This window comes from Hylobates moloch, unplaced genomic scaffold (genome assembly GCF_009828535.3).
Source record: "Hylobates moloch isolate HMO894 unplaced genomic scaffold, HMol_V3 SCAFFOLD_5, whole genome shotgun sequence".
In the NCBI taxonomy this organism is placed as follows: Eukaryota; Metazoa; Chordata; class Mammalia; order Primates; family Hylobatidae; genus Hylobates; species Hylobates moloch.
In genome coordinates, this window is record NW_026652280.1 from 103,553,814 (window position 1) to 103,565,996 (window position 12,183).

Consider the following 12,183-nt stretch of genomic DNA (forward strand, 5'->3'; position numbering starts at 1 on the left):
GTCCAAGCCATTTAAATAGGAAAATCTCCTTGTTAAACTGATTGCTAAGAAAAATATAGACTATCTTATATTTCTAAAACCCTTCAGAATAATAAAGTGCCCTCGCATATATTACCTCACTCAATCTACACAACAAACTTGTAAGGTGTATTTCATTAGCCCCTTTTCCAAAAGTTGAAACAGATGCTCGGAGAGGTTAAACTACTTGTTCAAATAATACTTCGGCTAACATAGAAGCAGTTTATCATCCTTGGTGCCCTTCTTCCTCACCGCCAAGCCTCTTCTCAAAAATTCTCCTTCTCAATTCCATGAAAATGAAGAGTTCAAGCTGGCCTTTCTCTTTTTACCAGCTCCCAGCATGCCTGGCAGGATATAACCCCATCATAACATATTTATGACACAAAGAATACATTACTTGTGGAAGAACAAAAGCAGGTAACAGATGGTTAACCTCACACAGAGCAGTTGGAAAACTGCCCACGGGCCAGGTGTGGTGGCTCATGCCTGTAATCCCCACATTTTGGGAGGCCAAGGCACGCAGACTGCTTGAGCCTAGGAGTTTGAGACCAGCCTGGGCAACATGGCAAGACCCTGTCTCTACAAAAAACACAAAAATTAGCCAGGCATGGTGGTGTGCACCTGTTGTCCCAGCTACTCAGGAGGCTGAAGTGGGAGATGGCTTGAGTCTGGGAGATGGAGGTTGCATTGAGCTAAGATTGTGCCACTGCACTCAAGCCTGGCAACAGAGTGGGACCCTGTCTCCAAAGAAAGAAAGAAAGAAAACTGCCCATGTACCTTGTTTTATACTCAAAGAATTTTCCAGAAAATATGGAAGACCTCACATATAGTAGGGGGCTTTTACTCTCCATTTATAGATTTCTGTACTATAACAATAATTAATATACTCATTCCAGGCCGGGCGTGGTAGCTCGCGCCTTTAATCCCAGCACTTTGGGAGGCTGAGGCAGGTGGATCACAAGGTCAGGAGATGGAGACCATCCTGGCCAACATGGTGAAACCCCGTCTCTTCTAAAAACACAAAAATTAGTTGGGCGTGGTGGCACGTGCCTGTAGTCCCAGCTACTCGGGAGGCTGAGGCAGGAGAACTGCTTGAACCTGGGAGGCAGAAGTTGCAGTGAGCCAAGATTGCGCCACTGCACTCCAGCTTGGCAGCAGAGTGAAAAAAAGATACTCATTCCAGACCGCAAAGCTCTGCATAGCAAAGCTGAGTTTAGAGCCCAAAATCCTCCAATTCGATGAGTGCAGTTCTTTCTACAACAATACAGATTTAGTCACTTATCCAGTCCACGTTTATGGAGCACTTATCTAATACCAGGTATTGCGCCAGACACTGGAGACTCGGGGGTGACATGCCAGCAGCAGTCCTTGCCTGCACAGTCTCAAGAGTCTTACCACGACACAGACAGAAATGACTTCTGAATCACCAGCTGCCCCAGATGGGCACCAGCCTCAAACTCATCAGAGCAGAGAATCCCGAGGTGACCTTTGAACTATGGGCTGGCCTTGGACAGTAAACAGTATAAACGTCCAGGAGAGGGAAAAGCAGACAAGCGTTCCAGGCTTCACAGCCTTGCCTTTCCAGTTTGTGGCACTCAGCCAGAGAGACAGGAAGTCCAAGCTGAGACATCACTGGCACCTGCATTCAGTAGCCCATCCCTTAGGGCACCTTCTCCCCAAATCCCAAATCTCACCTCAAAAGCCGCACGGTCTGACTGGTGTTGCCGCTCGGCCTCCTGAAGCTTGGCCAGCAAGTCCTGCACAGTCTTCCTCAAGCTCTCAACATCCTCATTTATACAGGTGTCCAGCTATAGCCAGAGCAAGGAAGGGAAGGGGAAGCCATCAAGTTTCTGACTCGGTAAGAAAAGGTCCCCTCCCAGGCACACACTGGTTTGGACCATCTCATCCAGATCACCCTCAAAAAAGAACTGTCATCACACAAGGGGAGAGTTACCTTAGGCAGCCAGGAATTCTGAGTTATTCAATGAAACATTGTCCCTTCATACCCTAAAGTACCCTGCTATCCTCAAAACACCGAATTATTTTAGGACATGCTCAGTAATATTTCATGTATGTATCCACTAATCGATTTCTTGGCGAATATGTGGATGCTGTCTGTAGGTGTGTGTCCTGCTTCCCTCTATCCGCCTACAGCTCTCTGAGAGCAGAGACCATGTTCCCCTTTGGACTAGAGTTCCCACAGGACAGGGACTATGTCGCACCCATCACAAAGGGTGTGGTCCAAAAACACATCCTTTACCATTCTCAGCTTTTGGCACTGACAGCAGCATATAAAGGGTTACTGATGGATGGACAGGTTTAGGGCAAAAGCATGCAATGAGTCCAGGAATCTGATTCGATGTGGAAAAAGGTGTCTCATCGAGGTAACTGCTCAGTCTCTCCCAGACACACCCAACTGTGGGCTGGTGGTTAGAGATGAGCTAACATGTAGGGTCTCGCCCCCATCTCTGCTGCACAGGCACCAGACACTTCGATTACGAGCTTCCTGTGAGTCTGATAGAAAAATCTCTCCCAGTCTTGCGCAGTGGGAAGCAGCAACGCCTTCAAACCAGAGCTCAGAACTCTCGGCTGGGAGGAGGGAGACAGGGTCCCAGTCTCTGCATTATCATCCTGTGGGTGATAATGAAGAAATGAAGTCCTGTGGGCCTTCATTTCTTTATCTGTGAGGCAGTCAGTACACTCCCTACCACACCCTGCCTTACAGGCTGCCTCAAAACTAGGTAAGATAACATCCGGTACAGCTTTGGGCTTGTGAGAAGAAAGAGGCCAAACAGATATTACCAGGTGTTATTATAATTTGTTGCCAACAATGTATTTGCCAAATATGATGATTCAAAGGAAGGAGAAAGTCCAAGCTGCACATCTAAAGCAAGTGGTTAGAATCACAGCATTCCAAATCTAGATGTCATGAGTTATCCAGTCAATTTCCCTAAATCCTCACCTGAGCCAATGGCCTTTAAAAGGCTCCTGGAACACAACTATTATGCACTTATTTCAAAGAGTGTTCTCATAAGACTGTTTAATGACATGGAAAACTTTCATGAAAACATTATTTCATCATATAATATAACATGAAGCAAAAAAGTTATAAAACTATATGTAGGAGGCAGAAGCAATGAACTAGATTTTAATGCAGCAATGTAGATAGATCCTAAAAAACATGGTACCAGGGAAAACAAGAACAAAGAGGGAAGAAGATATAGCACAAGTTCATCGTGTATATTGAACATTTTACAGGCATATTTAGCCATATATTGAATTCATTAGAGTGAGTGCCTCTTGCAGGAGGTGGAGAGGCAAAAAAAACAAAAAACAAAAACCTGAAACCAGTGAGAGGCCTTGACAGGACCCCATGAGGATGATGTGTCATGAACTAATGGGTGGGTCTGATTCAACCTCTACTTGAGAGCCAAAGACACCGAATGCAAAAACATACCCAACTAAAGAAACAAAAAAACAATTATAAAGTATTGCTACATACTGTACAATGTGTTCACATGGTAAATATATATTTGCATTCAGGGAAAGATGAAATTTCACTGTGGTTTTTCTCTGAGTAGATTACAAGTGATATTTGTTTCTTCTTTCACTTTCCTGTGTTTCTGAATTTTCCAAATTTTCTACAATATGAATGTTTTGTATTATATAATCACAAAAAAAATAATAACACACTTTTTAAAAATACAGTCATGGTGGCCGGGTGCAGTGGCTCATGCTTGTAATCCTAACACTTTGGGAGGCCGAGGTGGGTGGATCACCTGAGGTCAGGAGTTCGAGACCAGCTTGGCCAACGTGGTGAAACCCCATCTCTACTAAAAATACAAAAATTAGCCAGGCGTGGTGGCTCACGCCTGTAGTCCCAGCTATTCAGGACGCTGAGGCATGAGAATTGCTTGAACCCAGGAGGTGGAGGTTGCAGTGAGCCAAGATCATACTACTGCACTGCACCCTGGGTGACACAGCGAGACTCCATCTCAAAAAATAAAAAATAAAGTACAGTCATGGAAGCCAAGCATAGTAGCTCATGACTATAATCCCAAAACTTTGGGAGGCCAAGGTGGACAGATCACTTAAGCCCAGGAGTTTGAGATGAGCCTGGGAAACATGATGAGACCCTGTCTTTACAAAAAATACAAAAATTAGCCAGGTGTGGTGGCACGTGTCTATAGTCCCAGCTACTCAGGAGGCTGAGGCAGGAGGACTACCTGAGCCCAAGAGGTTGAGACTATAATGAGCCATGACTGCACCACTGCACTCCAGCTCAGATGACATAGGGAGACCCTGTCTCAAAAAATAACATTAATAAAAATTTAAAAAGTAGGCTGGGCACAGTGGCTCATGCCTATAATCCCAGCACTCTGGGAGGCGAGGCAAGTGGATCACTTGAGCCCAAGAATTCAAGAGCAGCCTGGGCAACCCCATCTCTACAAAAATTAGCCGGGCTTAATGGCACGTGCCCTATAGTCCCAGCTATTGGGTAGGCTGAGGTGGGAGGATTGCTTGAACCCCGGGGGTCGAAGCTGCAGTGAGCCATGATCGCCACTGCACTCCAACCTGGGTGACAGAGTGAGACTCTGTCAGTCAATCAATCAGTCAATCAATCAGTCAATCAATCGAGTACAGCCATGGAAGGAAATACTATGTAGTTATTCAAAAGAATGAGGTAGATCTATATGTACTGACATGGAAAGAAGGTTATAATATACTCTTTAGTTAAGAAAAAAAAGCAAGCAAAGAATAATGTATTTACCATGATCTTATAGTTGAGAAAAGCACGTGTATATTATATACATATATTTATCATGTATATATGGTGTGTATATAACATATACATGATATTTAAATATGGTTGTCTACGTATATAAAAATATTCTAGAATACTGGCACTCAACTTTAGCTAAACATTAGTATCACCTGAAGAGCTCTTAAAAGTCCTGATGCCCAGGCCACCTATTGGAACAATGAAATGACAAGCTCTAGGGATGGGACCCAGGCATCATATCCTTTAACACTTGCAAGGCCATTCCAGTGAACAGCTGAGGCTGAGAAACACTGCCCTAGAAAGATCCACCCACTTCAATCTGTTAACAGTGGATACTTGCAAGGAGTGAGATTGGGGAAGGAGAATTTCTACTCTATATATTTCTTTGTTGTTTGAATTTTTATGTCAACTACTACTCTTGTATTTAATGAGAGAGAGAGAGAGAGAGAAAGCAATAAACAAAAGGATGGGGAGGAGGCAATCCTGCCCCTGCCTAAGCGGAGCCACCATGGTGTCCTCTGTTACCTACCTCAGGTGGGCTGCTGTACAGGGCCGTGGGACTCTGACTAAAGCCATTTGGCTTTTCTAGCACCACCTGTTCAAAGAAAAATAAAATTGGTAGTTAAAACAGATGAAAGCAACCAACTTTGAAACATTATTCTCCTAACACTCAAATCTTAGAAAGAGAAGGACAGGGAGAGGGAGAGGAAGGTGAAATGGAGGGAGGGAGAGAGACAGAAAAAGAAAGGGAGGGAGAAAAGGGAAGGAATGAAGAAAGGAGAAGAGGAAGAGGGAAGGAAGGGAAAGAAAAAAAGATTTCTAGTGTTCCATGAGAAAACAGAAACAAGAGGGGGTGGAGAAATGTTATGTGGCCTTGAAAGGGCCTTGAAAGTCTTGTAGGGAGGATGAAAAAAACCTCAGGCTAAAACCTTTCAGCAGATGGAAAAGTATGTGTAGCCCATTCTTCTTAGCCAGGGAATACGTGCAGCTGCCTGCCACAAACAAAGAGTTTCCCTTGCCCCCAGGGATCCTGATAAAGTTTGACAAAGCAAAAATTACAAAGGGGAGCCCTTTTTCACTTATTTCTGACCCAAAGCCTGATTATTCATCATATGACAGCTGGTTTGTGCAAACAAGGGAGCTGGACTTTGGGCCAGTCTCTGCACACATTAGGTTCTTCCGCCACCTGACAAAGTAGCTCCCACCAGCCAGATGTGAGCTCAGGCACTGAAAGACCTACCTTCAGCCAAAGCAAAAATTAGGGAATGTTCCACCACACAAGTGCATGCCCAAGACAAAGAACTTTCCTTGCACCAGCTGCTGGGCCACTGTTCCCCTCAAGGGAATGAAGGCAGGGGCTGCTGCTGGAGCAAGACACTCTGCCTGAACCAAAATGCAAATCAAGGATACAACTCAGAATCTAAAGGATGAGGGCGAAGTCACAAAGAGACAGCTCTGCTCTCCTGAAGACATTTCTGTCCTCGAGTTTTGGAAAAACTGAAAAGCAGGATCCCAGGATTATCCATCCCAGGAAAGACTTATCCAATCTGTTCAGTCTAACAAACATTTACTGATACCTTCTACATCCCAGACCTGGGGGGAATGGGAGGGTGAGGATATAGACACGGGGTGAGGTGGGGTGAACTCCTAACCTTGAGGAGCTTCCCATCCCAGGTTAGATATAACTATATACAAGATTAATAACAGGCTAGGGCACAGACTTCAATTTACACCACAGGTATCACCCAAACTAAGCAAGATCAGCTTATGAGAAGTGTGGATTTACAGGTGATTGTCTGCTTTATAAAATTCTATTATTATAAGAAGCTTGATCACAGAATCCTTATAGATAAGAGGCTTTGCTAACAACTGTTGATATTTAATTTATATAAGTTCAATTTCTGTACAGTGTTTCAGGAGCAGGTGTACTTATGTTTAAGCTGACACGTGTAAATGTAAGTGCTCATCAGCTGGAGAGTCCTAACCAGATTGTGAGTGCTCCAGAGAAGCCAGCATCACCTCTATTTTCTCCATTCCTGGCACGGATGCTAGATTTAGCACACACTGGGTAATGAGTAAATGAGACTGCCTGGCACAACCCCACCTCCTCGGTGGGGACCCAACCATGGACTATTTCCTATTACCTGTATCTCCTGTCGATGGAGAGAATCTCCTAGGTCCCTGTCAAGCTTGCTACTTATATCCTCCCGGAGCTTCTGTAGGCAGTTCCTGGCCTGGGAGGGGAGGGGAAGAAACTTGAGCTTTAGGGTAGAGAAAGAGAGCATGCCAACTCACCCAACTCTGTGCCCCATCCCTGGCCTGTACTGCGAGTCGGGCACTGTCCTAACGACTGGCTGCAGGATGGAGGGAGGGACCTTGGTCAAGTGGAGCTACAGCTGACATTCTTGTTGGGGAGACACACAACACAAAAGACAAATAAGTAAAATGTGTAATATGTTATATGGGCATAAGTGCCAACGAGAAACATGAGCCAGGGAAGGGAGTTAAGAAATGCTGTGAAAAGTGGCTGGTAATTTTCGATAGGTGGCTGGGACAGTACTAGGCACATAGTACTTAAGTATTTGTGGATTAATGGATCAGGTATGAAGGGTCAAAAGTTATATATTTGACACACAGGAGGGCATGGTGGCATTTCAGAGACATAAAGGAAAAAGAAGGGGAAAAACCAGAATCCACAAAAGAAGACAGCCAAAAAAAATGTGAGATTTACAGAAATGACCTAGGCACTGCGTGAGAGGGAAGGGGTGCCCACCTCCTGGATGTACTGGACCTCACTCTTCAGCTGGTTAATATTCTTCTCATGAATCATCTTGTCTCCAGACCTCCCCTTCAAGTACACCTGAAATAAGAACACCATTTAGTTAAGAAACCTCAAATTAAATTAACTATACAAAAATAGGTAGCTTCATATAGTGCTGGTGGGAGGGTAAATTGTTACCACCAACTTACTGGGTGGAATTTGGTGATTCGGATCAGAAAACCTAAAAATATATTTACTTACTGGTCTATCAATTCTACTTCTAGAAATTTACCCTAATGCAATAAATTTAGCTAAATGCTATATAGCTATATTGGCATAAACACTCACATATATACAGTCATGCATCACTTAATCATAGGAATACATTCTGAGGGATGCATCATTAGGCAATTTCATCCTTGTACAAACATCACAGAGTGTACACACACAAACCTAGATGGCATGGCCTCCTACACCCCTAGGCTGTATGGTGTACCCTATTGCTCCTAGGCTACAAACAAACCTGTACAGCATGTTACTGTGCTGAATACTGTAGGTGATCATCACACAATGGTAATGTATCTAAACCCAGAAAAAATACAGTAAAAATGGAGTATAATAATCTTACGGGACCACTGTTGTCTACGCAGTCCATCACTGACCAAAACGTTGTTATGTAGCACATAACTGTACTGTAACTGAGTCAATCATATGTTATGGGATTTATATCTCAAAAAGCTGTTTTATAAAAAAAAAAGAAAGAGAAATAACAAAAATCATTTTATTTATTTTTTAAATAAGTTCCATCAGCCAGGTGGGGTGGTGCACGCCTATAATACCAGCATTTTGGGAGGCTGAGGCAGGAGGATTGCTTGAGCCCAGGATTTGGAGACCAGCCCAGGCAACAAGGCGAGACTGTCTCTACAAAACTAAAAATATATAAATAAATAAATAAGTTCCATCAGGATGAATCCATTATGGGAAAATATAAGTTCCATAAACACACCTCCTACCTGTCTCCACAACCTCTAGCAGCAAAACATGGTCAGTGGATAGGCTCCTAGTAAGGGCCCCTTGCCTGGGGCCAGGCTGCACAAAGTTGCTAACAGGCAGACTGTAGTCTCCTGGTATTAATTAAGATATTTCTAGGAGATTGCCAGGAACTAGAAGCTCAAGTCTGGTTCTTCCATCAAACCACAAGCTCCCTTTGGCAACAACATCAACTGCTCCCTCTCATATACGTGCAGGGAGGAAGAGGACAGGGAGAAAAGTTGGAGGTGAACTAAGCTTACCTTAATGATCTCCTCGTGTCCATCATGGGACTCCACCAGTTCTGAAGCCAGAGAATGACCAGCTGAGTGGCCGGACACCATGGCATAGGTCTTCCTGCCCGCCTGGCCAAAGAGAGATGAGAGAGAGAGAGAGAGATGGCTCAGAAACCACATGGCAAGCCAGAACTCCTGCGCCTCAACTAATGCAGAAGACCTGTTTCTCAAAAGACTTGAAGGATTAGTCTGACTTTCCTCTCCAAAAATTCGTTTCAGAACTTCTAACAGAAGCCACACAGCAGCAAGAACACCGGCCAGGGAAAATGGGCAGAAGTAGCAGCTTAGTTTTAATTTTAGTGGGGGACTCCTCCTGCCCCAAAGCAGTGCAGAAGGCTGAGGCAAGCTGGATGTTGCTGAAAGGAGGGGCTCCCACGCTCACGTCACCAGAGTCGGCTCCAGGCAGTACTTGGGTAAGAGGCCAGCAGCAAGGAAGCACTGGTGCGGGGAGGGGGCCTTGCCCACCAGAATTCCGCAGTACCTTCTGGGCTATGTGTTCAAGTTCATCTCCTGTCAGTTCACCCTGGAGAGTCAGCCTGAGAATGTCCACGCTGCCCTAATAATAACAATGACAGCAACAATAACCCCTCACCTTTACAGTCTACAGGTACAAAGTGCTACCAGTACAGGGGTGCTTCTGCCAGCCCTGTGGAGCGGGCCTTATCATCACCACTTCACAGACTAGGAAAACTGAAGTCCAGGGAGGCAGCATTACCTTGCCCAAGATCAGGTGTTTGGGGTGGTGACTCTGGGACCACCCGACAGTTTTTTCTTTCACAACAAAGATTACCTGGCACACGGCTCTGTAGAGCTCCAGCAGGGCTACCCTGGTTCTTGGACTACAGGGAACACACTGCATGCACTCTTCTTTCTCTAGTTGTGGAGAGGTCATTCCTGGACTGCTCATCCTCAATCCAGAATTTCTGCTCCTGACAACCAGCCAGCAAGTTATTGATGCACTTTACAAGACTAGAATATTCTTCCTGAACTAAACTATAGGAAAGTACCTGAATTCAAACTCCTGTTTCTATGAGCCACATGGAAATTATCCAAGTGAAAGCAGGCAAGATAATAGGTATTCATCTAGAGATCAACCTAATTTCAAAGAATGAAGCAGGTTTTCTTTCATAAGTCAAAGAAGTGTGTGTGTGGTGTGTGTGTGTGTGTGTGTGTGCGTGACTGCAGCCTCGACCTCCCAGGCTTAAGTGATCCACCCACCTCAGCCTCCCAAGTAGCTGGGACTACAGGCACACCAATATGCCCATCTAATTTTTGTATTTTTTGTAGAGATGAGGTTTTGCCATGTTGCCTGGGCTTCAAAGAAGGTTTTTTTAAAAAGGCCGGGCGTGGTGGCTCACGCCTGTAATCCCAGCACTTCGGGAGGCCGAGGCAGGTGGATCACGAGGTCAGGAGATTGAGACTATCCTGGCTAACACAGTGAAATCCCATCTCTACTAAAAAATACAAAAACAAAATGAGCCAGGCGTGGTGGCAGGCGCCTGTAGTCCCAGCTACTCGGGAGGCTGAGGCAGGAGAATGGCGTGAACCCGGGAGGCGGAGCTTGCAGTGAGCCAAGATCGTGCCACTGCACTCCAGCCTGGGTGACGGAGTAAGACTCCGTCTCAAAAAAAAAAGAAAAAACACACACACACAACACTTTGTGGGGAAAATTAAAAACCTGAAAGGAAAAACGTGGTAGGAGGGAAAAGTAGGGGCCTGTAGATTGGGAAGATGATAACGTTGAGAGAGGACTAACATGGCAGAGTAGATCACCTGTACTATGCATGGAGGTGAATGAGGGGCTTAGCCACTATGGATCTCTGGTTCCCACTGGAAAAATAAGGAGTTGGACCAAGTATATCTCAGGCTCCTTCTGGATTCCATCCTGTGACAGCATGAGGATGGAGTATATGCCTCTCCCAGACAATGAAGAGAAATAGGTGCTGGGCTATCCAAGAATCAAAGTGATCTTGAGGTCATCTGGTCATCCCCTGCCTTGAGGCCCAGCTGCATAAATGACATCTTACCGGTAACAGGTTTTAAGGAACCCTCTTAACCTTCCAAATGTCTGGAGAAGATAACCTTCCAACTTGGCGGAGAAGAAATCAGTCTTTGGTGAGATACTTAACTCTTGGTGTTTTTATCTGTAAAAAGGGTATATTACCATCCAACTGAGGGTTTTTTGTTTGTTTGTTTGAGATGGAGTCTTGCTCTTGTCGCCCACGCTGGAGTGCAGTGACACGATCTTGGCTCACTGCAGCCTCCGTCTCCTGGGCTCAAGCAATTCTCCTGCCTCAGCCTCCCAAATAGCTGGGATTACAGGCACCTGCCACTACACCTGGCTAATTTTTGTATTTGTAGTAGAGATAGGGTTTCGCCACATTGGCCAGGCTGGTCTCAAACACCTGACTTTCTGATCCTCCCGCCTCGGCCTCCCAAAGTGCTGGGATTACAGGCGTGAGCCACCTCGCCCGGCCCCCAACTGAGGGTTTTTTTGTTGAACATTACTTGAAAATATTGCCGGGTGTGCTGGCTCATGCCTGTAATCCCAGCACTTTGGGAGGCCGAGGTGGGAGGATCACCTGAGGTTAGGAGTTCGAGACCAGCCTGGCCAACATGGTGAAACCCCATCTCTACTAAAAATACAAAAAAATTAGCCAGGCGTGGTGGTGGGCACCAGTAATCCCAGCTGCTCAGGAGACTGAGGCAGGAGAATTGCTTGAACCAGGGAGGCGGAGGCTAAAGTGAGCCGAGATTGCACCACTGCATTCCAGCCTGGACGACAGAGCGAGATGCCATCTCGAAAAGAAAAAGAAAATGAGAAAATGTATGGAGGTTACTCACTGCCACACACGGGGGTGGCACTGAAACATCAGCATCCTCCCACTTTTTGGATTGGAAAGACAGAAGACACTGTCACAATGGCCCTTAAACCTTCCCAACCTTAGCAAAGTAGCTGGTTTTATGAAAACACTTAATTCCTATGAAATAAAAGCCACATCCTTAGAGTGGCATACAAGGCTTTCCACAGTCTGGGTAAACTCACACCTCTTGCTACCATCTCTCAGTGCCCTATCCAATATATTCCATGGTTTCCAACTTCAGTGCCTTTGCTCCCATCATTTCCTGTGCCTTAAATATCTATTCTTCCCATTTTCACCTAGGGCATCTGCAAGTTCCTCCAGTTCATGTTCAAATGCCTCATCTTCCAAGATGCTACCCTGCATCCTGTGAGAAACACGTCTTCCCCTCCCTGAGCTCCCACAGCGTCACAAGGCCTCCCATGGCATCTGCCT

The 12,183-nt window shown here is 45.4% G+C and overlaps 1 protein-coding gene across 6 annotated transcripts in view; it reads right to left on the reverse strand.

Annotated features, from left to right (window-relative positions):
* The window catches only part of TUFT1 (tuftelin 1), a 43,682-nt gene that overhangs the window by 12,465 nt on the left and 19,034 nt on the right, over window positions 1–12,183 (reverse strand). For 3 of the 6 annotated variants that reach the window (XM_058439811.1, XM_032154635.2, XM_058439812.1), the window contains exons 2-6: window positions 8,855–8,956; window positions 7,575–7,661; window positions 6,946–7,035; window positions 5,331–5,396; window positions 1,713–1,826 (exon numbers count right to left, since the gene is read on the reverse strand). In XM_058439811.1, coding sequence (XP_058295794.1) covers window positions 1,713–1,826; window positions 5,331–5,396; window positions 6,946–7,035; window positions 7,575–7,661; window positions 8,855–8,956 — 459 coding nt within the window. Of the gene's footprint in view, window positions 1–1,712; window positions 1,827–5,330; window positions 5,397–6,945; window positions 7,036–7,574; window positions 7,662–8,854; window positions 8,957–9,368; window positions 9,444–9,677; window positions 9,795–12,183 lie in introns of those variants that run through there. The other 3 variants (XM_058439813.1, XM_058439814.1, XM_032154636.2) reach the window with 3 other exon arrangements.